Source organism: Passer domesticus, chromosome 2 (genome assembly GCF_036417665.1).
Source record: "Passer domesticus isolate bPasDom1 chromosome 2, bPasDom1.hap1, whole genome shotgun sequence".
In the NCBI taxonomy this organism is placed as follows: domain Eukaryota; kingdom Metazoa; phylum Chordata; class Aves; order Passeriformes; family Passeridae; genus Passer; species Passer domesticus.
The window spans coordinates 25,306,578-25,333,619 of NC_087475.1; the positions used below are offsets into that span (position 1 = coordinate 25,306,578).

General features: G+C 39.9%; 1 protein-coding gene across 3 annotated transcripts in view; it reads right to left on the reverse strand.

The window, feature by feature from the left end:
- The window catches only part of COL4A1 (collagen type IV alpha 1 chain), a 119,684-nt gene that overhangs the window by 59,828 nt on the left and 32,814 nt on the right, over positions 1-27,042 (reverse strand). For all 3 annotated transcript variants that reach the window (XR_010355631.1, XM_064407791.1, XM_064407792.1), the window contains exon 2: positions 11,273-11,323. Coding sequence is in view for 2 of the 3 variants with exons in the window: in XM_064407791.1 (XP_064263861.1) it covers positions 11,273-11,323 (51 nt within the window). In the remaining variant the exon portion in view is untranslated. The remainder of the gene's footprint in view (positions 1-11,272; positions 11,324-27,042) is intronic.

The following is a 27,042-nucleotide window of genomic DNA, read 5'->3' on the forward strand; positions in this document are numbered from 1 at the left end:
AGAGATCTTGGCTCACCCAGAAGTTTTGGGGCTGACTTCCTGACAGTATGTGGAATGGAAGAGGGGCTAAGGCAGAGAGAGGGGGGAGAGTCAGCAAAATCTGGATTCTTGCATTGCCAGGAAGCATCTGAACGAACTCAGTCCCATGGAAACATGACTGCAGCATTTTTGGCATGTCTAGCAGAAGGAGCAACCATCATGACAGTTTCACATCGCCTGCACAGCTCCACAGTCAGGCTGGCTGAGGCCCCAGACAGCTTCCAGCACCACCAGGGCTGCTCCACACTGTACTCAGGCATGAGTGACAACAAAGGGCCACCCCAAGAGCTGCTGGGGAACAGTGCTCTCTTCCTCATGACCTCTTTGCTATGGTGTTCATCCTGCATCTCCTTCTCCCCTTGCTCCCTCCCCAGTGACTTTGACTTGTGGGACTCCTTCAGTGTCCCAGCCAAATGAGCCCTCAGGCTGCATTTTGAAGAAGGACACTGGGAAGCACCTATTTATGGAGAAAAAGCCAGTGCTGTATCCTTAATTCACAGGAACCTATACAGGTTCATGTACCATGGGCAGGCACCCTGATCACCAAATCTCACTGTGGTTTTTCACTCCCTGATAGGATTGCTGTTCTTACTATGAAAGTATTCTTTCTCAAGGGTCATGAATTTACAACACTGAGGAACCTCTGCAGCTTGATACAAGATGACCCCAAACCTCCAATAGTGACTCCACTGATACAAACATTTCATTAGAGGGCTTTTCAGGTTTAAGGTTCTGGGACTGAGCCTGAGCCTCTGCCTCCTAAATACTAAAGAATGCTTAGAGCAAAAGCATATTTCTGTGGCACCTCATGGCTGTACAGAACATTCCTCAGGAAGCTGCTAAGTGTTTCCCAGGAGTATAAAAATAGAAATAACAATCTTTGATTATCCTTTCCCCTACATATCAGTGTCTATATGCTTAGCTGATGCTCAAGTGCAAGGATATTCAGTGTGTCTCAAAGAAATTCAGAAGCTGAATAAGAAGTGAGTGAAGTTAACATTCAAAAGCCAATCATGGCTATCATTTAATTGGTGCTAAGCAACTGGTTTCCTCATCAATTGTATCAACATCATACAATTTCAGTTAAACCAATTATAAGTAAGAGCCTCTCCCTACATAATTTAGAAGTCTTCTTCATGCAATTGTTCTTCTTCTTTGACCCATAGTTATATTCCTCATTTTCCAAATGTAGTAGTCAGTTTTTTCAATGCAGCTGCCTAAAGTTTACATTTTAGGACTTCTTGAGCCATGTACACTCTTACCTTAAGCTCTCAATATTCCATATATTTGCATGTCTTTGGTTCATTGTGCGATACTGCATTCCAGCACAGATAAATGTTACAGATCCAGAAGTAGCTGGGATGCTGATGGGGTACATATTTATTCATAGCATGATTGAGAGCATGGTATATGAAGTACAGAAATAGAAAATGAGAGAAGAAGACGACTGACAGCAACTAAACTTTATCTTCAGCTGTGGAAGTCTGCCTGCACAGAGTTTGGCAGTTTAACACCAAAGTATGTGGTTCATTGTCTTTTTGTTTAAACTTTTCTTGATTTAATAAAAAGGAAAAAAAGCCCAACACTTATGATGTTCCACAGCTTATGATGTGTCAGAAGGAAGTCACACAAACCTTTTTACAAAGGTACACATGAGGTTCTCCAACTTTATTTTAGTTTTTAAATCTTTTATCACACATCAGTCAAGGAACCTCTTCTCATCAGCTTGAGTCACTCAGGGGACCAGGAGAACCTCAAAGAACCATAAGGGAAGAGGATGTTTGAAGGACAAATGTGTTTGCACTGTAAAAAGAAAAAGGAAGTTCTATCACCTGCATACAGGTTGAATCAAAAGGGTGCTATATTTCCCACCCCTTCTAATCATCTGTTGAACACATTAGGTCTGAGTAACTCTTCCTTTGTTTTATTACACATTGTATTAAATCACTTCCAGTGTTGAAGGTCCAAGAATATAAGGGGTAAAAATGTTCCACACCCTTCCTACTTCATTAACGAAAATTATTTAGCATTTGTTTGCATTTGGCATTGTTTAAAGGCTCACATTTAAAGATGAAACAGCAGGGGGGAAAAACGGGTCTTACACTTCTCTGGGTTTTTAATTTATTTTTGTTCAGATCCTAGACCGGGAATGAAATGTGACGTTACATGCAAGTTTTATTCTCTTGCCAAAGGTTCGTCATGGACATATTTACAGAAAATAATCTCTTCCATAAATAGTAAAAACATGGGCAGCTGGTCCTAGACAGTACGGACTGCAATAAAGTTCTCATAATGAGGTACTCATATCTTGAGGGCATGCGACAGACAGTACTGTTTGAGACAGTGCTAGTCTAGCTGCTTTTTTGGGTCAGGTTGGAAATGGCATTTCTAAAGCTTTAAACATTTTGAAAGTTCCATAGGAGTAATATATCCTTCCACAAAATAGAGGAAATACTCTGGCTTCTGATTTTTAATCATGTAAATATCACAAGGCAGACAATATTGTGCCACAAAAAAACACTGTGTGTCAATCAGTGCTTCTTCACTTTATTGTCTCTTGACTCTACCAGATCCACCGTGAAACAGACACGACAACATATATATTTTGTAATACCTCCAGGATTGTTCAGCCTATGTCAATAAAGTTAGCAAAGATGCAATAGTTATTAACAATAATGAAAACAAGTATATTTCTTATTTTGACATTGTAGAGGATGTCAGCATCTTTGTCAGTAAGTGTCAGGCAGAAGTTGTGTATTGCTCAGCAGGTGGCTTTAAGGTTTTTCCGACCAAAAAAAAGGGACAAGGACACGTAAAAAGGCCGGTCAGAATAAACGACATCCGTAATGCCTGACTGCCACCCAGAGGACCCCGCGGGGAAGTGACACAGCGCGGCCCCTGGGACACTGCCAGCCCCAGGGCACAGCCCTTCCCTGCCCCTCTCCTGCTCTTCCTGAACGGAGCCCAGCGACAGACGGCGGGCAAAGGCAGTTTTGCTATCTAAAGCTCATACTCTGGAGAGTTTCACAAACACTATTTTTTCCCTTTTTTGATGAGGGAAAAGGTGTCACTCAGTTCTCCTGCCTTGACACTGATTTCACTGCATTTAATACTAGAACTTCCTACAGAGATCGTTTCATAGGAATTTCACGGGGCTGGATGTGTCCTTGCTGGATTTCCAGCCTCTATTTCCACACTTTCAGACAGAAATGAAGTTGGAGGTATTGCGATCACATCCTTAACCCACTACCCCATTAAAGGTGCTGCAACACAGATGGAGGCAGCACTGGTTTCTCTGTTCACTGCTCGCTATGCAAGCCTTTGGTATATTATATATATTACACAAGCTTTTGGAACACCCTTTCTTTCACCTAACTACTGACATTGGAGCCAGAGAGCATTTCAGACTGCTCCTCTGTACCAGCGTCCTTCCCCTCCATCACCACCACTTAAAACCATTTATTTTGCAGTTCTGCATTGTCTTTCAGTCTTTGCTTGGCATTCGAGCAAACCTAACAAAATTAAGGGTTACTAAACCCCCTCAGGACTAAGTATTCTGCTAACTAGCCATGAAATGCTTTTTGTTTACAGTCAGTGAGAAAAGAGTGAGAGAACACCTCATTTGATGCTGGTGACTGTGCTCACTCACTCAGCTCAGTACACTGTGCACACTGAACTTTGACACAAGCCTTGGTGAGAATTATTTTTGTTGGCATATCAATACATTTAAAAATGTTCCAGATGAACTTCGGTGGAAGCTGTCACATTATTTCTTTAAGGGCTACAAAATTTATGAGTACGTTTTGTCATTATAATCACTCTTAAATATTCTAAGAGATATAAACATGATTTTCCAGACAGGAGTCAAAGTTTCTTTTCCCTTGGCTTTACCTTGACTTTGTGTTTCTTTTGCTGTTAAAGATTATATAAGAGAACACTTCATTACTGAAAGCTAGTCATTATTTTCATCATTTAATCGAACTCTTTGCTATGTTATCAATACTACAATTAACTATTCTGTAGCCCCTTGTAGTTACTTCAAAAGAAATGTAAATCCTCTTCAATATCTCTTAAATATGGTTTCCCAACTGTTTTTGCTCCTACTGTGATATCAAACTTCTTCTGTGGCTAAACTAAATGTGTTCTCCAGCAGGTTAGAAACTTCCCTGTGTGATAAAGTGCTTCACTATCACTCCTTTAGCAGCTACTTCAGGTTTCCTCTTTGAAAATCCCATTTTCATGCTGCTTCTTTCTCCTTCCAGACATATACTGTTACAAGCTTTGCTATTGCTTCTGCTGGAAGTGGTTTTGAGAACTTTGTATAAAATTTGGCTTTTTACCCTTCCTTAATGAAATCCAAACTTTGAGAAAATCCAGATATGCTTTTCTGAAGGCCAACATCATATGGCCAGATGTTTTCAGTGACTAATCTTAGTTATGACCTTTCTCTGAAAGCATAAGTCTAAAATCTGATATAAGAAATAGCTGGGAGAAAGGAAGCAAACAACTAACTACTATGAGGTATAAGATTTAAAAAAAAAAAAAGGAGAGAGAGAAAAAAAGGCAGCAATTTCCCAAACTACTTTTTGCTCTTGTCTAGAAAGACCAGAAATTGGAAAGTGATTTAAGAAGACTACCATATACCACATTACTATGGTTTCCTAGAGATCATTATATACACCCAGGTCATTTCTTGTGGATATTGCTACAGAGAAAATGTACACAGAAACTGATCATTAAGTGCATCAAGGACTAAATTCTTGTGTAGGAACTGACATATCATGGAACTGTGTACTTTAATGTCTGTCTTGGTCTGAGTTCCCCAGCAAATACAATATAAATTGAAGAGCAGGATGATTTAAAGGAGCTTAAAGGGCTAACTAGAAAATGTAGCTACTGCTGTATCCCAGGGTTTGCTGTCCCAGACTCCTAAGTTATACCAATAAAACCCTGCAGCATCACGGAGTTTTAGTGGGCAATCACACCAGATACTGAAAAACTGCACAGGAGAAAAGTTTTGTAATCAGTATCTAGTCGGTAGATATTGACCCTGTATGGACATAATTTTAAATTTGGAAGATTTCAAGCTATGTACAGGTACAGCACAGGGACTGGGCAACTCCACTTCCAGAGCATCAAGATTTCAGAGAAGCAGAGATCTTACACATCTTTTCATATCTTATATCTCATATCTCACACTGGGGAAACTTCACTGGAGGCTCACACTTCAGATCAAGCTAAGGCCCTGCAATCCTTCAAGAAACCATAGTGAAGGCACATACTAACCGTTGTGCAAATTTAAAATCAAGCCCTGTGAGCTTGTTTTATTCCATGAAGAATAGAGCTTGAGCTCATTGTGCAAATACCCTTAAAATCAAAGATAGTGCATCTAGCAACAGCTGCTTAAAAGGTCATATTGTGCCAAATGAAATATTCCTTTGTGAATACCTTCAGAAGACAGGTCTGAAAACTAAGTATGAGTGTGTCTCAGCACATAATACTACTGCTTTTATAGCCCTCATTACACAGAGATTAATTGATCAGTGTAATCCACTGGTTTGTATTAATCACAAATACTCACTGTACTGAGTGCAAAAATGTATCTTAACATAGAAAATGTTGCCAGAGACAATTGGGACAAATGGTTCCTATAACTATTTAAAACTAAGAAAAGCTGATGGTTTCAGACGCCACTTAGAAGTTTGGTCTGACAGCTGGGAAAGAGTAGACAACTTTTTAACATTTAACATATCACAGTCAATATTATTCAAAGTTGTCTATTTTGTTCTTTTCAAGAATAGCAGATCTCTTCATGAAAAATTAGTTCTTTTCCCCTGATTTGAATTCAAAAGATTATTTTTCTCAGAATAAAGGATAAATCAATAAAAATATACTACTGTCAAAGTAGAACTGACAAAAACCATTGTGACAATATCCCGACTTTCAAAAATATTTATGAATCACAAGTTTCCCTGTAGAACATCGGATCTACAGCTGACCCATATCTTCGCTTATTTTATTACTATCTTCTGAGTCTGCCCTTTCAGGCATAATTAGATGATTTCATGTTATCTATTAGCCCTTTCCAGACTGCAGACACATTTTGCCTCCCACATTGCCTGTCACCCCTCTTTCCAACTTTATGGCCATCTCCAGAGCACATTATTTGGCTGCAGTTTCCTTAATGTCCCCCATTCAAGGTCTTTCCAACTTGGGCATAAACTAGTGCTGGACTCAAAGTTTCTACAGCAGCCACTTCACAGACTCACAGAATGACAAGGTTGGAAGAGACCTTCAAGATCATCAAGTCCAACTCATGCCCTAACACCTCAACTAAACCATGGCACCAAGTCTTTTTTTAAACCCATCCAGGGGTGGGGACTCCACCACCTCCCCCGGCAGAAAATTCCGATATTTTATCACTCTTTTTGTAAAAAGCTTTCTCCTGATATCCAACCTATATTTCCCTTGCTCCAGCTTAACGCTCTGCCCTCTCCTTCTCTGGGGACATACATAGGAACACTGAGCAGTGCTTACTAAAACCAAGCAGTATTAAGGAAAAGTGATTAAAAAAATTAACCTTCTTGATTCTAAAAAGCCTAATAAAGGTTGACTATGAAAAGACAGATCTAATGATTACTGATTTACTCCACTAAAGGAACTGACTTGTTGCCTCTGATATATTTTCAAGGAAACTGAAAGTAATTAATAGTGATCTTCCCAGTGACTGCCAGGGCTTGTCTCTAACAGGGGGGTTTATATTGTGTTAAATCATCAGTATTAGAAATATTTTTGTTCTCTCTTTTGATATGTAAAATGACAGAAGACCCTCAAAGGTCGTCCCAGTCTGGTAAACCTCAAAAGAAATGCAGGGACACAGTCAACACTTCATTACACAGAGCAAAGGCAGAAGCATAATCCCCTGCAGACACCAAAACCATCTGTGATTTTTAAGGCTATAAAAGTGTGCAGGAGAGAAAACATTGGTCTCTGCTCCTGTTGATGAGGAACTCCAGAGATGTCCCACTGACTCTCAGTCTAAGTCAGAGCTACTTGGCTTCCAGTTCCAAAATACATCAAGCAAAGCCAGTCTGTGTACTTCTGCAGCATGGTGAATCCACACATGGGTGATGCACCCATCAAGGCAAACAGAGAATTCAAATTTATGTTAGGTATAGTAATACAGATACAGTCTCAGAATAAGGGAAAGAAATATAAGCCAAAAGAGCATTATTTGCTCAAGTTTTCCTGCTTTCAAACAATAAAGATGTCAAAAACCAGCAGTGCATTAAGAGTTAATTCTATTCTTATCTTCTACTTAGCAAAGATTTTTTTTTTAAATTGCAATACTTCATGCTCAATGACAAAAGCATGTTTGATATTCTTGTTGACTTCAACTTTCAGTGGGTAATGCTGAGACAGTGAAATCATCATAAAATATTTATACTAAAGAATGAGGATTTATACTTCAGTGCATTCTAACTGATAAGTCTAAGAAGATTAATCATTCTGTATTACTTACAGCAAGGTTCCAGTGTTGCCTCCATTTACACTTGTTTCTGATACAGAGTAAAAGGAGTGCAAATGGTCATGAATGAGAGAAGGAACATTTTTAGAAAAAGTCAGTGCATGGAGAATTTTACTCATCTCTGTACAATCTTTGTTCTGAATGGTAATTAAATGCTTAAGGTGTTTTTTCTGCACGCATTAACAGCTAGCACTTCTTATCTCGACAGCTGCTTGAAATTGTTCTCAAAATCTAGGTAGGCATAAAAGAAAAAACATAGCTTCAGTCTTCTTCTGAGTAGCTCAATAAAATGCAGGCAAGCATTCAAAACTCTAATCAGTTTAAACAGATCTCACACTTCAGTGAGGTTTAAGAGAACAGTCAAGTTATTATGCAGAAAACCAAATAAAAAGTATGAGGTAATAAACGAAGATGTTTTAGGCTAATCTCTCTAATGGAAAACAGTAAGGTATGATTTATTATTTTAGCAATATTACGTTTTTCTAAAATTTCTGTACCTTTTGTTTGGCAAATATGTGATATTTGACATTATATAGCTTAAAACAACAGCTTGATGTTTAGTGTAATAATAAAGGCTTTATAGGATAAGGGCCATCTGTTGCAATTACACTCACTTTCTGAATTTTCTGAAAGGGATGAAAACCCTTAAGAGTTTGTCAATTATATGCCCTTGATAACATATGAGTCATGTTAAAGGAGTTTGGCACAGAAATGCAATTTTCATGGAAACAGTCTTATGAGAGAACATTTTAAATGTACTCTAAATATGGCCATCATATTGATGAAATTATTCTCAAAGGAGAGAGAAAAATATGGCAATGTGATTTACTCTTCCATGTCTGAAATGCTCTTGGTACTATTTCCTGAGCATTTCATAGCTTTTAAGTTAAATACCATTTTCAGCACTTTTTCTGATGAGATCATGAATATGATGATTTGGCCAAATGAATTTTAATTGAACCCCAGTCTGGAACTTCTTGGTTTGGAACTTCTTCCCACACTACAGTAGGAAATATCTCTCCAGATGTTAATAATTAAGGCATTAAAGAGTAAACCCAGCACCCACTTCCGCAGCTCCCAGAGCTCCCATGGCAGTGAGGTGGTGTGGGTGGATTGCTGAAGAGTGTGAGAGGATTGGAAAAGGCCCTTCAGCATTTGTGCACTTCTGACATGGAAGCTAGATCAAAAGGGTTTCCGGGGTAGGCAGAATGTTGGCTGTGGATGGTGGAGGGTAGAGTGGATATGTCCTCCCACATGAGAAGTGGAGAGCAGATGTTCTTTTATGTGGTCTCCTGGGGTACCACAGGAGCTGGGCATGGCAGCCTTCTCCTAGCCCGGATCTCAGCTAAAACCAGTCTTTCTAATCTGTCCTCTGATTAAGAAATAGTCACAGAGATTTTTGAAGTAACAGGTATCATTACTGATGTGTGTGTTATTGGGAACCATAGCGACATGTTTCAAATCCAAATGCATTCATTGGAAATGCCATTTACAGTAATATTACAGAGGCAAGCAGGAAGGATGCTCCCCTTACTTTCCCTCACCAGGTTCTGTCTCCAGGCCTGGGGCCAAGTGGCAGGCTATCCTTATTCTAGACAGACATAAAATATAATGAATCAGGACAAAAAAACTACACAGGGCTGAAGGGCAGGGGACAGATTTTTTTTTTAAATAAAACTCAGTTTTCTATTGAAAATCGTAAGTATGTTTGAAACAGAGTTAACATAATAAGCAAGCATTGATGTGAACTAGATTTATGCATGTTAAATGCATTCCAAAATACCTTCAAATGCTTTTCTTGACTAGTGTTTTCTAGGTATAACTAGACATTCAACTGTACAGATGTCTCTAATGTCAGTAACTACATTTTCTACAAAGTCTAAAATTATGTGAATACTTCATTATACACCTGCTTGAAGTCACAGAAATTTGTGACGGAACCCATTAGGAAGAGTGGAGAGTACACTGACACACTGGAACTTAACATGCCTTCTGTTACTATGGACTGATATTTTTCTCTCATCAACATTTTTAAACAGCCTACATTAAAATGAGGTAGTTTTGAATTCTAGAATATCTGACAAGCATCTATTTCTTTTAAACAGAACATTTTGAGACTTCCTCTGGACTACGCAAATGAAAAATGCCAGCAAGAGCTCTAGCAAACAGACAGGAACACAGCTGAAAATAAATGAGACATAAGGCTTAATACCATTTATTTCCCCAAGCTATCATTTTTTAAAATTATCTTGTTACAAGATGCTGGCATACTCTATGAACTAAAAACTGATGTCTTTCAACAAAAGGGTTATAACGTGTCTCCTTTGTTCTACTGTGACTCATTTGTACTTCAAGTTCATTTGTAAAATCAAGCTATCAAGGAATAAATTCAGAGTTTTGAACGTTTCCAAAATCTTTGTTGTATTTGTTTTCAATATATAGTTGACTTTTATTAAACAGACATTAATAGGTAATTAAAAAAAGGAGACTCCATCTGAATGATCTTCCAGACCTTGACACTTTTTCTCTGTATTAAATTCATCTAAGCTCTGTTACAAAGAAAATTCGCTTCCTTCGGCCTCCGATTAAGTAATTTACATTCCTAGTTCTGGAAAACACCAAGGAAAAGCCACCAACAGACATTCTTAAATCCATCATTCCTAAATATGCACCTATTGCCTTTCAGACAACACAGAACACCAGCTGTCTATTTATTTTAAAGAACAAAACAATCCCCAAAAGAAAAAGCAAACAACCCCCAATCTCTTCTAAGTATTCCTTTGGGTGACCTAAACAACTTACCTGAAGCACATACAAAAGCAACCACAGGATGAGAAAACTGGTTTACATTAATTAGAATGGTAGACGTACAGCACATTTGCATGCACAAGAGAACACATCATAGATTACAATCTCTACAAGCAAAATTGGAAGAGATAAGGGGAGTGGTTGAATATCTATAATATTTACAAAAGCAGGTAGTTTGCAGGGGGAATTCATGGAGTACTTAAGGGCACTGTAATTTTTCTTCACTCTAACTGCTTTAAAAGAAGACTTTAAAGTGCCTTTTTTGTTTCATATCCAAGAAGTTTAGATAACTGAATGGGAACTTTAAAACTCATTTGCAAGGTTCTGTCAAAAGTTTTAAATATTATTTTTCTTGACCTGCAACACACTTCTGTATCTAAGTTGATCATTAACCCCCTCTTCCTACTAAAAGTCTTTGCCTCCCAGGGCTAACCCTGGTCAGGGAACATTGATTATGATGCATCATAGCCATGTTGGAGAGCAACCTGCATGGCGTGCTGAGAGGAGCATTTCTGAACTGAACTGCTTGTCTCACTTCCAGACATGGTCAGGATGTCAAGCCTGCTACCCACTGAAAAGGCTGGAGATGAGGTGAGAGAAAGGTGAGAGTGATGGGTTGGCATCCCACTTGATGGGGAAAGAGAGAGGGCACGGCCACACTGGGCTGGGGGCTTCACTCCAGAGTCAGGGCATTCCCCTGCCCCCCAGCCCTGGCCCTGCTGCCCTCTGGAGCCACAGCCACCGAGATGGCTGCTGCTCAGACACCTGCAGATGGCACTGGCCTGGCCTTGGCCATGCTCCCTGGCAGAGCAAACCTTCGCTGACCCAAATGTCTTACCTGGCTCCCAGCAGATTTTATACCCTGTGGCTAAAATAGAGAAGAAAAAGCTGACTTACCTTTTGCCCTTTTACTCCACTGCAATCACATTTTCCACAGCCGGAACATCCCTGAAAATAAAAGAAATTGAGAGTTAAATGTCTGAACTGGGTGACACCCAGAACATACTGCAGTGAGCCAGGGATGTCAGCAGCACCCCACTATCTGCAGGGCTGGTCAGTGCAGGGAAAGTATGCTTAAGCCCATACAGTAACATAACAGAAATCAGATTAACCTGTGCACAGGTAAAATCTTACAGTCGCTGCGTGTTACCAAAGATGCTCTTAAGTGCATCAGGGCTACTCTCTACTTTTCCTCCTCACAGTCACGAAGCAACTGGTAAGCAACTCAGCAGTCAATTGCTTTTACTGCTGTCATGCCCCTCAGAAACAAACTATGAGGAAAAGAAGCAAAACATCTGCATCAGTGAATATTCCACCAATGCACAGGAGATCCTTCAGCAGCCCCTTCAGGCCATTATTCAGAAGCAGTCAGGGACAGCACCTCCCCTGACACAGCTTTCAGCACAGATGCTGGGCACCTGTCCCTCTACACCTGCAGGCTCCAGTCTACTGGGATCTCAGTACTGCTGGGAAATGAAAAGAAAATGCACCTAATCCATTTTGAATTTGGAAAACCCCCAATGAAACCAATAAATATCCCAGAAAGCTAAATAATACAGTAACATTTTTACTTGGTAAATACCTTTTATTTTAAAGTGAAGCATCGAAGAGAAATGGGGCTTTGATAGTTAAAAAAAAAAAAAGGCAGTCCAATGAAACTACAGTATACTATCTCCTAAAAAATTTATTGCTTTTGTTGACATCTTTTTTGTATATGTATACCTAATGAATTTGTTTCTTGAAGCAAAATTTTCTCCATACTGATATAAAGCAAAAACAGATAAAATTTTTTATCTTATATTATTATACCATGTTATATTATAAATTCACACAAAGGTGAGAATTAACATGATTAGGATGAGTTTTTATCATATAATGCAGAAAGACAACTGGATCTGAAGACACCACCAAGACAAGCTGCAGTGCAATCCCAGCAAGGATCAGAAGGGAAGCATGCCACCCACTGAATAATCAGCTTTACTCCTTGCAGGACCTGGTTACGCCTGGAAAAACATTGGGTCTCCCATTACAAGAAGTGACCTGGTGTGACCTCTCTTAGTTTTTCAGACCTGATGAGATCTCAGCTGGAGGACGCATGCTTGCAGCTCATACTTCCTCCTCCAGGATCATGTAGAATGTTATCAGTTTTATCAACACATCCCCTACATTCAGAAGAAGTCTGTTTTAATTGCGTCTGGGAATGTACTTAACATAAGTCACTGAATCATTATAAACATCTGTTTTCAAGTTAATCCCTGCATATTTCCTTCAGCCTATTATTTAACATGTACCGTTTTAGAAAAAAACTATGTTGTTATTTAAGTATGGTTTTGTTCTCAAATTTAGCATAGCCAGAAGAATGGGCTTGTGCTTTTGAGTCTCTTTTTGTCCCCACAAAAATGAGTCCATTATATTCAATTTTTCCTGTTTTTTAATGCCTCAGATTAGAATAACCAAAGGCAAGGAAGGTAGGAAGGTACTGAGCACCAGGGAGCACAACTGCACAAGGTCCTGTTTGGGACAAGGGCTGCAGCCTGCCATGCCAGAACAGGCACCTGGTCTACAAAACACTGCCTTTATTTTACAGTAACATCATCTCCTGCTGTCACTGACTGCAACCTCTGTGGGTGGGTGGGAGGTTGGGCAGCAATGACAGCCACTACTGAATGGCATTATCCTTAGCTACTAAAATGAATTTAGAATCTGAGCAACGTGGTAAGACTCTGCCTATACTAGGAAGAAGTATGAAGTATTTCCTTCTGTTTCTCTGGTGAAGTGGGAGAGCCAGACTGGAAGAAGCTTGTGGATCAAAGGTCACTTTAATGAGGTCAAAGGGGCACTTAAGTAATGAGATGCTGGAAGAGAGAAGGATGATTATAGCAAGTACAGGAATCATCACAAGGCAATTAAACTTAAACTATGCAAATTATTGTTCTTTTCTAAACTTTGGTTTTAAATTAGTCTCATGATATGAATAATCCACTTAATGATTTCCCACTATATATGACTAGAGATATTGAGACAAATAGAGAGAAATAACTTTGTCCTATCTCCCAGACATCCTCATAGAGACAACACCTTCCCCAGAAACTGCATGGAGCTTGGAACAATCCCTGCTGTCCTCCAAGTGCCAAAACAGAGAAGGAACAGTGCTGGGCAGGAAGCACAATCTGTGGGAGGAGTGGTAGATGAAAAGGCAGTCTCTTTATCCCTTGTCTAGGAGCCAACAGGCTAATCCAAAAACTTTGGCCAGGTGCACTGCACCAGGTACATCCCCTATTTTGCATGGTACACTCACAATTTTCAACAGCCATAGCTTCCTTGCACCACAGGCCAGCCTCTCAAATAACATTACAGGACATTAATTTTATCTTACTCCGCCCACAAAATATAACTCTGCCCAGAAGCAGAAGCTTATTTTAGTGATGCAAATTGTTTCATTTCTTGACAAGCATTTCCATTCCATTTCATTCTCCCAGACTGTCTGCAACTGATAAGCTTAGTGAATCATCCTAGCAAATCAGTTTTAAACTATAAAGAGATTATTTCCCTTCAACACGACACACACAGAGGTGCTACATGCAGCCTGAGTGTTTGCCTAAAGGACACCTATTTTTTTTCTTCTATCACATTAACATACGGTTCAGAAAAAGTCCTGCTAATGAATGGGCATCCCAGTCTGGACCTTTAGCTTCCATGACCCACATACTGAGCCTTACAAGCCTTAAGCCCTGTGAGTGACAGAGCTGAGAAAGCTGCTAAAATTCCCTGCAGCAGACAGAACAAACTCTGCTCTGCAAGGCAGCCTGTAAGACATCTGTCAGATCGCAGCTACAGACTTGTTGCGATTTGCCCTGTTTTTCCACGTCCAGCTACTTTCCTGGCACTTGAGGACTACTGCTTGGAACTTGCACAGGAACGATGCAAACAGCCAGATGAGCAGCCCAGGAGGGAGACGACTGCCATATTTGGAAATGCACCATTTCTGGAGGCTACAGACATCTCCAAAAAAATACAAAGGCAGAGTCAGTTCTTGGAAGCTACACTCTCTTACAGAAGTGCATTTCTCAAGACAAAACGTAGTTCTCTTTCCCACAACATCACCTCAGGCCCTGCTTACTTAATTTCACTTGCTGAGCAGCCACCAGCTAAGGCTAATTGCTTGGGTATCGATAGAATTCACATTGTAGCCCGTAAAGCACAACTGCGATAGAAAAATGTTATTAAACTCTCCCTCATTACTTAACTCTGTCCATGTTAAAAATCTCATTCCAGGGAACATAGTCACTTCTCCTGCACAAAATAAAATATCTTTCAAATCACAGAAAATCCTGTGAATAGGTAAGGCTACAACAGATATGAAAATTCTCTGACTATTCACAAATTACCTAATTCATAGCCAAAGTGCTTCAAAAAGGTAAAAATAATCATAATTACTTCATCTCATGATTAATTCATTATAAAATGACAACTTCTGTTTAGATGGGACGCTTGAACTGATGATGTTTTCTGATTAAACAGTGTAGGTATCCCACTCTATATTGCTTTAGTTTAAACCCCAATTTGAGGTGAATTCCAATAGCAATTTCAGGCTGAAACACAAGAAGGGCTAAGCCAATAGGGTGGCTGTTTGACAATGACAACTTTAAGTCTGAATCTCCTCTCTCTACAAAATCAACCCCTTTCCACCTCTGTGTAAACCCAGTCACATGGAAGCCCAAGGGAGATTTATCCCTATGTAGCAGACACTGCACTTCTTCCTAAGTGCACGTGCATACAACTCATGTAGCTGACATGAGAGCTGGATCAATAATATCTTCACATTTCACATCCCACCAAATACAGAAACAGGGTGTTGATGCCAACTGCAGGACACTTATCTTGCATTCCTCTCATATTTTTTTCTCTTTCCAGAATGTCAAAATAGCTCCCTGTCTGTATTACTATTCTTGTCTTCAACCTTTAGATATAACTACTGAATTAGCAGAACTGCTCTTTTGTGTGCAAAGTACCACTAGAGAAAACCAGTTATATTCCAATTAAAATTAGTATTTTTTAAGTGGTTTTACGGTCCGTTAACAACTTTGAAAAAAATAATATAGCTAAAACTCCTGATTTACACTTAGCTAGAACAAAGACGATAACAAAAAAAAATCTGCACTGTCTTAGCAATTAGCAACATTTAGTCATACACCCTTAAAGGAGTTGATAAAAAGCCAGTTTTTCTGGACTGATGATTTGAACTTCAACTCTTAAAATGGTTCATGAAAAGGAACATCTGCTATCCCTTCATTCTGAGGACTTAAAGCAAAGACCAGAAGTTTTGCAGAGTTCTCATGTCTTTTGTAAACCCATCAATTTCAGATGTCTACAGACAGAAAAATAGCAGACAAAAGGACACATTTTATGATTTTTTTTAATGTCAACAAGCTCCAGTTTCCTCCTCTCCAGAGTTATTTTTCTCTTTATTAAAAAACAAAACAAACAAAAAAACCCTTCACAAACCACAGTTAGCAGCTTTTCTTCATGTCCTTTTTAAATTTTTTTCCCCAGCAAATCATGGGTTATAACTCCAGTTATGACCATTCAGGGGATTCCCCAAACCAAGGGAAGACTTATTGGTTTTGAAGCTTTAACCCTCTAGGTCACCAAATTAAGTTCAGCTCTCGTCAGCAGTGACTGGAAGCTTCTGTCATGCAGTAGCTATTTAAAGTTCTTGGTTGTGTCATTTCAGTCTTCTGCAGATCTTCACAGAGGACAGCAGAACAGCACCATTCAAGGTGTCCTGCACATGCACCAGATGCCCCTGTTTAAGCAAGGGAAATACATTCAACCCAATAATCTCCAAACGCTCATGAAACTTCAGAATTAAAATACTCATTCTCCTGAAGACCTTCTTTGCTTGTAGGCTGATGTAAATGAATGTAACAGGAGGAAGCAGAAGGGGTCCCCACTCATTTCTCTCTGTAAATGCAGAGCCATTCTCCTAACGTACCTTCTGGGGATTGCTTTGGACCAGATGAAAACAAACCTACACAGTGGAAAACTGTGGCACTTCATGATTGCTTGCATGTCAGTGCATGAGTTAAGTAGTCCTATTAGTCTGAGGGGAACTTTAAGTTTAGAGTCACAAATTCCAGATTAACATATTCATAATATCTGAAAAGAATGGCAAGTCACTTTCTGAAGTATTGATGTGCATGATGAAATTTGAACTAATTAAAACGATTCAGCTCTGATTTTATTTAAAAGTTTAGCTCAGTTGATGGGAGCATGGTGCTAGTAACACCAAGACTGAGGGTTCAATCCCTGTAGGGGCCATTTACTTTAAGAGCTGGAACCAATAATCCTTGTGGATGCTTTCCAACTCAGAATATTCTGTTAGTCTGAGAAAAGCCTTGCACAATTTTCAGAAGATAATTAATTTTAAGAAAAACTCTATAAAATACAATTGGAAAAAAAATCATTATGGCTATTGGGACAGGAGGGGACTGTTCATATATTTTTGGCACAGATTTGCTGTTTGCCTGGTTGGAGGGCTGTTTTGTTGTTGTTTTTAGTATTACCATAATCATGCAGGATGTTCATACAAAAATTGCAGACAGACCACAGATTCTTATCTATCTCCAATGTACTTTAGTCACTCAAAGGAATACTAGCAAATTTTCAGAATTTAGTAGATTTTAAATTAACTATTCATGAAAATATTTATTTAGTAAATTAGCAACAGTTGGAAGTACTTCACTTACAATATGTTGAAAAAAGAGTTGTGTCTTCTTAATCAAAAGAATATCAGATTGCTGGCGCTGAAACGTTTTGTTGCTGGGACCTCATTTTTTACATTCTTTTCCAAATTCCCCAGGGGTCTATCCTGGAGGTAGGGTCATGGGACTACCCTAAAGGCTGCTTTGTGAATATGACCTTCCTGTTGGTGATGTGAACATCGTTTTCACAAAGTGATGCAAATCCAGGGAGCTTCCCGTTAGTTCACAGGAAATATAGTTATTCCTGTAGTTCCATATTTGGACAGAAACAACATTTAAAACAACTGTTTCCTCTAGCTACATTCTTTTACAGGAAGCTCTGGAAACAATCAAGGTATCTGCTTACTTAGGGAAATTTTCAGAATATCACAATATAGAACTCCATACTGCACAGCTCAAAGCAAATAACTGGTTTGTGAATACAAACTAAAAAAGCCTCCCCTGAGCATTATCTACTAACAGGTCTATTTGCATGGACTGTCAGATACTGTTCAGCCTCCAACAGAGAAAGGCTTTATTTACCAATCCATCCAGTAGGTTTTGCATCCTTTTCCGATACAAGAACTCCACTGTTAGTTTTATTTTCAAAGAAGTGAAAAAAATTCCAGTAAGATCTTCTGGTGTTGCAGCCACTGGTGTTACTTCACTGACAGCTGAGGATTAGAGCATATTCCAGGGCTTCCTAACACCCAGTGACAAGTACTTTCAGGAATACATTTCAAAGGGCATGACCCTTCCTAAATTTGATTATGGTAATCACTGCTAACAATCATCACTCAGCTCTTCTACTTTGTGAATAGGCAAACTGAAGCCAATTGATACAGGTAAGAAATTCCCATTCCTCATCTTGCTAACCTGAAAAAAAAACTGCAGAGGACAGGAAATCCTGTTGCAGAACTCCCCCATGGCTGTTGAAGAGTTCACCAGTCACCTCATATCCAACTACCCTGGAGCTCACAAAGCACACTGCAAAAGAAGTCCTGTGTGGAACAGATCCAAGCCCTCTGCCCTGTAACTCTCATGTTTAGTGAAACTGGTGTTAGCAATCCCTGTGCCCCAAGTGGGGGGCTAACAAAACATCAGGCTTCTTTCTTGTTCATCAGGCAGAGAGGTTGTGGACTCCCAAACAAATCAAACAAATTCGTTTTTCTTGCTGCCTTATGGGAGGGATCCACACAACCACTTACAGCACCTGCCAGAGGTACAAGGCAGGATCTAGCCACAACCCAGCAAAATGGACACAGTGTCATTACAATGGTGTGGTGGCTGGTGATGCAAGGACAGGTGGCAGTCTTCTTGCTGCCTTCTCAATAAATCCACACCTGAGGGCTTCACTGCTTTCTAAAAATGTCTCAGAGTTTCTCTGGCCCCTGTGCCTTTGCTGTTCAGACCCCATTTCCACAAGCACGGGGGTACCCATAATAATGGGCACTCAGTGTGGTTGAAAGCCTGCCCCAAAACAGCTCCAGCAGGGAGGCAAAACACAAAACTGCCACCAAAACTAGGCAGAAGCTGAGGGAGAGGTGGTGGTGGCCACCAGCTCAGCAGGCATTGCAGCCCCTCCCAGGCACCTTCCACCTCCCAGCGCTTTCCCAACCCAGGCTGGAGGCAGAACCAGGATGAGAGGGAACTGCCAAGGGGGATTCCCTCCCTCCTCTCACAGGGAACAACCCTCTCTAAGCAGCACTGGGAATGAGGTAAGAGATGGATGCCATGGTGGCAACCACCCCCAGAGCTGTGCCACCATGGGCCACAAAGTGCAGAGGACCATCCCTGTGGCTGCTGTGGGTTTGGTCCTGATGGAGAAGCCACCTCTGCCACATTGTCCACCCAATCACTAAGTCTTCCCTTTAAACTTGTCTGGCCCCAGCAAGCCCCCGTTACATTGGGGAGAGTACTGAAAGAGCATGCCTACAGGGGAGATGCAGCCCTCCTCCTCCTCCTGTCCAGCAAGGCATTTTCATAAACCCAAAAGCAAAGGTGATGCCTCAGGAGAGAAATGCAAGAAGCCAGTGAAGCCCTTTTGCAAATGTGTACAGCACATCCATGAGCGCTGCTTTCCCTTCCCTTAGCTGATACACATGAACATCAACATAAACAAATACATTTAGAAGTAACAGTTTCTAGAAAACACAGTGCTGGGAAGCAGAGGTCTTCGGCCCTCACCATTCTCGCCTAGACTAAATAAACGGAGAAGCAATATCCTCTTAGTTGGGACGCACACCAAAGGATGTGAGAAAAGCACAGAAGATAAACTGGACCTCTGTATTTGAGCACGGAGGAGAAACCTTAGTGACACACAGTCCAGCGCAGGCACAGACTGCTGTGTCCTGAGCTCACACCACACGAGCAGGGCTTTCCCCTGTGCACTATTTGAGCAGCTCCTAATGTCCTTTTACCACCTTCCTGCAGTGTGATCAGCGGAGGAGGCTGTGTGCACTTCCAGGTAACGCCATCACCACGGGCAAGGTCTTGCCCAGGAGGCCTCCTGCCTTCATGTCACATACACTGCATGAGCAGGGTCCCCTTGCTCCTTTCTTAGTCCTTCCTTACCCTTCAGTGCTCCCAAGCCTGACTTGCACTGCTCAGGAAACACTGTGGCTTTATGTGGGTATGTCTGACCTGCAGCCAGGCTCTGCACAGGCACAGGCACAGTTCCTCAGCACAGACAGAGCAGGGCTGCAATCACTCCCTGAGGCTGTGGCTGTACCAGCACAGCAGCAACATCTGCAATGCACAGCCCCATCTGACCTTACCAGAAGATTTGCCCATACCTGTCAAATGTTGCAGCTTCTGCAAGGAAAACCTTAATGGAAGACTTCACTGACCTCCATGACATATTGCAGGTATATACAACTTGCCACTGAAACTTTTACAGGAGGTCTCTGTCAGACATTTAAAGATTAGCAAATTTTACTAGAACATATGCAACTTCTATTGCATAAATTTATCACAACTGTCCAAGTGACTTCTTGAGTAAAACATGTGAAGTTATCTTTTCTTCTCAAAGGAGCCTCAACTTTTTCAAAACTTCTGACAATGAAATAGTAACAATCAATATAAAAAATTTTAAATAGATTGCTTGCACTTCACAACACCAGCTCGCTCATCTCCTCAGTAATACTGCGAAGAGGAGACAGGTAGGGCAACAATGGCCTCACTCTGGCCAACAGACTCAACAACGAATCACAAGATTGTTAACGAGCAACCAATTTGTACATTTTAAGAGCCTTATGGTATTCTGGAAACAGCAGTAGTAACCAAAGCAGTTCAACATCCTTGTCAAACACAGGATTTAAAAAGCATGTAGCGTGTTTAGTCTACTTAGCAGCCAGCCAAAATACACAAAAATTCATTTGATAAACCTACTTAACCCACTTTTCTTCCCCACAGATCTCAAAGTTCTTCCAAACAGGTTCATCCTTGGCAATATCACTGTCACAGTAAAAAAAAAAAAAAAAAAAAAAAAAGCTGTATTTAATTGCCCTAGTGAAAGATTTCAGCCACTTCTTGCTTCTTGCAGATAGTCAGCTCTGGAAACTGCAGAACCACAGGGAAGGTCTAAAATTGGAAGAGTATTTCCTAAAATTAAATATGTTTTTGGACTATTTGCATTATAATACTACCACAATTTTTGGACTGTAAGCAGTACCAGAAGCCTACACCATGCATTTTCTCTCTAATATTTTAACAAATTGCCAGTCATCAATCTATCTGGGCACCTTCTCTTAAGCTCCATCTTACAACTTTAGTTCAGTTACACAGATAATTTTATCAACAAATCACTAGTTATTCATCTGTTTGGACTCCTAAAAAGCCATAAGGGGAAGTATTGCTGTTTCTGCTCCTTAACAGGCCACTGAATTTTGTCTTTTGCTCTGGTCAAGGATGCCATTGATTACGAGCTGCTTTCTCTTCAGGACACACCAACATCTTTTCTCCTAAAGACTCTGCACACCCTAGAAATAATCCACTCAGTTCAAGCTACCTTTCAAAGGACATTACTGCATATCTAAAGACTCCAGATGCATATGTGTCTGTCTGCCTGCTGAAGAGTCCCAACTTTGAAGAGATATTCCTCTTAAATGCAAAGCTCATGGTTTAACAAAAGCCCTTGCTCAATAGAGAAGTGAGGACTCGGCTCCTGTTAAGAAGCACAAAGATAATCGACCAAAAGTCAAAAAACTGGGTTTTTACTTTCCTTTGCTGTCACAAAGAAATTATCCCAGAGGACACTTTATTCCTTTCTGAGAGCACCAGCTAAGCAGAAAGACTTGGGCTTTTCCAAGTGGTGGTGTCTTTTAAGAAAGAGTTTATAGAGAAGAAAACAGGAGGAAAAAAAGACCCCAAAACAAACTTCAACCCTCAAAACACATTTGGCATTCAGCAATTGGATAGATAATTGAGAAGTAACCCCCAAATTACTATTTCAATTCACAGGTCTGCTGTGCAAGACTTTATAATGCCCCTGAGGTAGCACCTCACGTCTGGAGTAAGGTGCCAGCAGCAGGAAAATACTTCCCTCAGTGAACAACAGCCTCTGTCTTCAACAAGCACACTTGGACACCCACAGCTTACAACAGTTTGACTGCCTTCTACATGACTTCAACAAAAACAGTGAAGATGAGTTTTGCCACAGCCTCGCCCTATGGACGGCAAAACTTCTCTGAGAGTTAGGAGGTATGGAGAGGAGCCCACATCTTTTGCTCTCTGACGAGCAGCAGTATCACAACATTGGAATAAAAGCTAACAATGACCTGAATGACTCACAAGAGCTCACAGAATTTGTGTGCATTGGGCTTACAGGGAGTGGATGGATTGGATTTCTTTCAGGATATTGCTGTCTTCCTTGTCCATCCAATGAGCATCAAAAATACATGAAAAGGGGATTTAGGTGCAAATTAGATGGTTCAAACTCACACTTTGTCCCATTAAATGCACATTTCCAGTAGTTACACCTCATGTTGTATTCATTTCTTAGTTAAGTGCCTTATGGCATAAAGGAATTCAGAGAAAGGCAGTGCAAATCATCAGTGTGGCTTATACTGCCATGAAGTCCTGCAGCCTGAACCTGCAACTTGCTCTGAATCCCATCCTTTCATAAACACAGCAGAATATTTATTCTGGTAGAAACTATAGTGCCATGTCTTCCTACGCAAATTAGCTCCTTAATCTAAAAACCATTTTCACTTGCAACGGGATTGTGACATTCTAAATGCACATTGCACAGCAAATAAACATATTGGTTACAGAGCAGTTTGTATTTAAAAAGTAACTGGATAATAACCTAGACTGATTGTCAAACAACTTTTTTTTTATTTAATTTATTTTTCAGCCATGGAACTCACTTTTACTTTTGTGGCGGGTCAACTGGATGCCATTTTTAAAACACAGTCGCAAGTTAAAACCAGTGCTATTGACATATTCTCTAATTTATTTGTCTGGCCTAAATGAAAAACAGACAAAATTTTCTCCAACCCATATTTTTCCAAATTGACATTTGAAAATCCAGTTTTAATAAAAATTAAAATGTTGGAGCATGAGAGCAAAATAGCCACAGGAAATATTATTTTAGTGTGCAACATTTGCCAGACGCAAAAGGAAACAAACTTGTCAGTCCTCTCTTTCTTTTATGTTTCTTTGTTGACTAGACAGGAAGCTGACAAAAATTGATTTTTTTCCTCTTGTAAAGCATACAACATAATTTTTATTGTACCACTTCAGTTGCTGACTGCATTTTGTAAATAAAAGCATACTTCATGAGCATCCAGGGATGTGCTTGGTATCTGACAGTTTACATAAATGCAGTACTAATTAGGTACAAGAAGAAAAGTAAATAGCACTCATTGCAGAAACGGAAATAACATGGTTTGAAGAGAGGCTGAAAATCCATTCTTTTCTATGGCAACTTCCTGAGGGATGGAAAAGTTATAGTTGAGTAAAATTAAACATTTTCCTAACCTGTACTCCTGCATGTAGAGGTCAGCAGAAGTGCAAACATTGATGAACATTGAGATTCAGCTGTAAATATTTTGTGAGCAGCTTATTTAAAAACTGTAAGAAGCAGACAGATAATGTTTCAGCAATAAGATATCTTCCACTGATTAAGCAGACACAAATAGGCTTCAAAATCCATGCTTATTATTTAGAATTAGAAACAATAAGCTTAAGGTCATTCATCCAGCGAAAGGTCAATACTAAAGATCTCATACTTCATAAAAAAAATTAATCAAAATTTTCTGAAGTTAATAAACACGGGCTATTATAGAAGCAGGCTGAGTATCCATTTCAGAGTTCTTCCAAAAAAAAGATCCTGCCAATAAGAGGCATAAGGCACCCAAAGGACAAGATGAAGGATGCAACAAAGGCCTTTCCTCCTGAGATGTGATGAAGGGTTGGGTCACAACGGGTAAAGCCACAGAGACCTTTCTTCCTGGGACCTGCCACATGTTTGTTCTCCCTTCTGCAGTCCCAGCCCTACTCTTGTCCTGCCACTTCAACACATTAAACCCACCCTGGAACTATGTGAGGACTAAATACAGTGACATTTTTACTCATATTTTTTTTAATGGTGCAGTTTAGTTTATTGAATTACCTTCTCAAGGTCAATCAAATAAATGCTGCCATGGTGGAGGGGCAAGACAATGTAAACAGGACCACAGGCAAAAGGGTCTAGGAACACTCTCATGCAGGGGCTTTAAGATTGACATAGCTGCACAAGTACTTTAGTTATCAAAGGCATATATAATTTTATGAGATAAACTGGTAAATTGATAAATTTATGATGTACTGCATGCTATCGTGACAGAAAAAGATGGAGGCCCCCAGAGTTTACCTTTATACTAAATTACCATTGATCATACTCCCTTCTCCAAGAGTGTAACCAACAAAGGTACTTCCATTTTTATTGGTATTTGTGGAAGAAGGTTGAAAGTATCTCTAAAATTATGCTTATCTAAATTACTATTGAAAAAATATGATCATTACTTTCCATTTTCTATACCTGTATGACCTGTATGTTTAATAACCCTATTTCAGCTGGGTTTGTAAGATATTTTTTCAAAATAGGTTGATCAGCTTCATTATGGATATCATTATGGATATGATATCATTATCATTATGGATACTATAGCAGTCACTTGTAATGTGACTGCAAGCTTAGCCAGGCTTCCTAATTCCTTGTGATCTGCAGTATGTTCTCAGCACTAACATACCAGCATAAACTCAAGAAAATGATCCTCAGATAATGTAAGTCCTCAAGTCATGTACAAAATAAATACGAAATCTCACACAGTCCTACCAGACCAGCAATTTGCTAGAATTAATGCTCATTGCAAATGGTAAGTGTCTAGCTGTTTCAGAACATTCCATGTAGACGCATGAATGAAAAAATGTTCAGCTTAATAATTTCACTATAAAATATGCAAATATTGACAATTTTAAGTAACGAGTGCCCTCAGAAAAACAGGAATAAAAGTGATAAATGTAAGCAAAACCACCCAAAGTCACATCACGAGACTGCCTTTCAATGCCAGCACATCTGCAAAAGTTATACTAAAACTCAAAGTTCAGAACATGTCATTCTTATGGCAACATCCTTAACACACCAGATGTATTCCCAAATCACTCCCTAGAACAGACCACACTTTAAACCACACATCTAAATAACACTTTTTAAAAAAAACTCATATTTACACTGCTTGAAAAGTTAAAAACTGAAGTAATTAAAATCACTACCTCTACTTAATAAAAGTGTGTTGTTAACCAAAAGGGTATTAATCCTGGGTACACAACCTTAAACTTGTGACTGCTGCCTTACAGACACATAGCAAGTGCTCATGACTGTCAAGGGGCCTTTCACTTTTGGCATTACTCTTCAGACTGGAGGTAAGTGACTTTATTGTTATCTTCTAGCTTTTTTTATTTATTTAAAAATCATCATCTGTTTGACTGTCTTATAGATCAGAAATCTGCACAGTAAAGATCAAAAGGAGTGTATAAATTTTAACAGAGTAATTATTAAAATACATTATTTTTAAACTAAAATCACATTTCCTTTGGGCTCAGCTCATGTTTCTTGTACAAGGTCCTCCATTCCAATTGCCTTATGTATCTTTTTCTACTTGATGTAATTCAGAAGTTGAAAGAGAGGAAAAAAGTCAATTATTAAATAATTCAAGGTTTTAGGGCAGATTCAGTCTGCTTGATAAAGTAACCATTAGCATATTTCAACCAGATGTAATGTAAGCAAAAGTTTTACAAGGGGATTATTTCCTTAATTTCACTGGTGCTTGCTTTAAAGGGGATATTTATTTATATTAGGTTTTTATAATATTTATTATTCTCTGTCTCTAACAGTTTATTTGATCATCAAGTAAAATAATTTGGGTTTGAAAAGTACCTCATTAAGATAAAACATTTAATTGAAGTAATATACAGGGCTAGAAAGAAACAGAAGTTACTTTATTTAAAAGCACTTTAATAACCAAAATGTGCAAATGCCAGTAGTTCCCAGAGTCATCAGAAATTGAAGGGTTCACACCCCTAATATCACCTGACATGACCTCAGTGAACATCACTCTAGACTGGCACTACTTGGGGATTACAGTGGAGAAAGGAAAGCAGGAAAACAGCATTACTGTGCAGGGCAGGACAACCTTGGATGTATGGACAGACTGGGAAGTGAGAGGCTGCAGAGCAGTGCTGTGGAAAGGGACCTGGGGGTCCCTGGTCAATGACAAGTTTAACAATGACAAGCCAGCAGTGCCCTGGCAGCCAGGAGGGCCAGCCCTGTCCTGGGGGCATCAGGCACAGCATGGGCAAGGGAGGGGATTGTCCTGCTCTGCTCTCAGCTGGGGCAGCCTCACCTCAAGTTTTGGGTGCCACAATATAAAAAAGATATTGAACTATAGGAGAGCATCCAGAGGAGGGCAACAAAGACGGTGAAGGGCCTTGAGGGAAAGCCATATGGGCTGAGGTCACTTGGTCTGTTCAGCCTGGGTAAGAGGAGGCTGAGGGGAGACCTCATTGCAGCTTCCTCACAAGGGGAAGAGGAGGGACAGGCACTGATCTCTTCTCTGTGGTGACCAGTGATAGGACCCAAGGGAATGGCCTGACATTCTATAAGGAGAGGTTTAGGTTGGCTATAGGGAAAAGGTTCTTCACCCAGAAGGTGACTGGGTACTGAACAGGCTCCTCAGGGAGGTGGTCACAGCACCAAGCCTGGCAGAGTTCAAGAAGCATTTGGACAATGCTCCTGGGCACAGGGTGTGATTCTTTGGGTAACCAGCCTAGGGCCAGGAGTTGGACTTCAATGATCCTTCTGGGCCCATTCCAATTCAGAAGGTTCTGTGATCTATGATTAGGAGTTCTGGTTGACAAATAAAGCAGAACAAAGAACAGAGGCAGGTTGTCCCAAGCTGGAGAAGGAGAAGAAGGACATTCAAATTGCAGAACCTGTAGGACTCTCTACAGAGGCAGATCTAAGATCATAAATTGCAATTTTATTCTGTCTGGCAATTCTTTCAACTCCAACTAAAATTAGAGGGGGGGGAAAAAAAAAGCAAAACTAATCTCCACAGACTTCAACAGAAATCAGAACCCAAACATCTGCAGTCACAAATATACTCATGCCACAGTGTCTCACAGATGGAACATACTCTACAGTGATTTACAAACTGTACACATCAGCAGAATGGCTGGGAGGATGGATACTGTTTGCCAAAACAAAAACTGAACCCAGAGAGAAAAAAGACACATTTGTTTTTTCTATTTTGATATGCACCCATAATATGTGACTCCTTGCCACAATTTTTTTCAAAAAGGAGACAAAAGTGGTATTAAATAGGCCATATGAATCAAAACACCCTCAAGAGGTTCGGGACATCCAACAAGTTTTGAGGA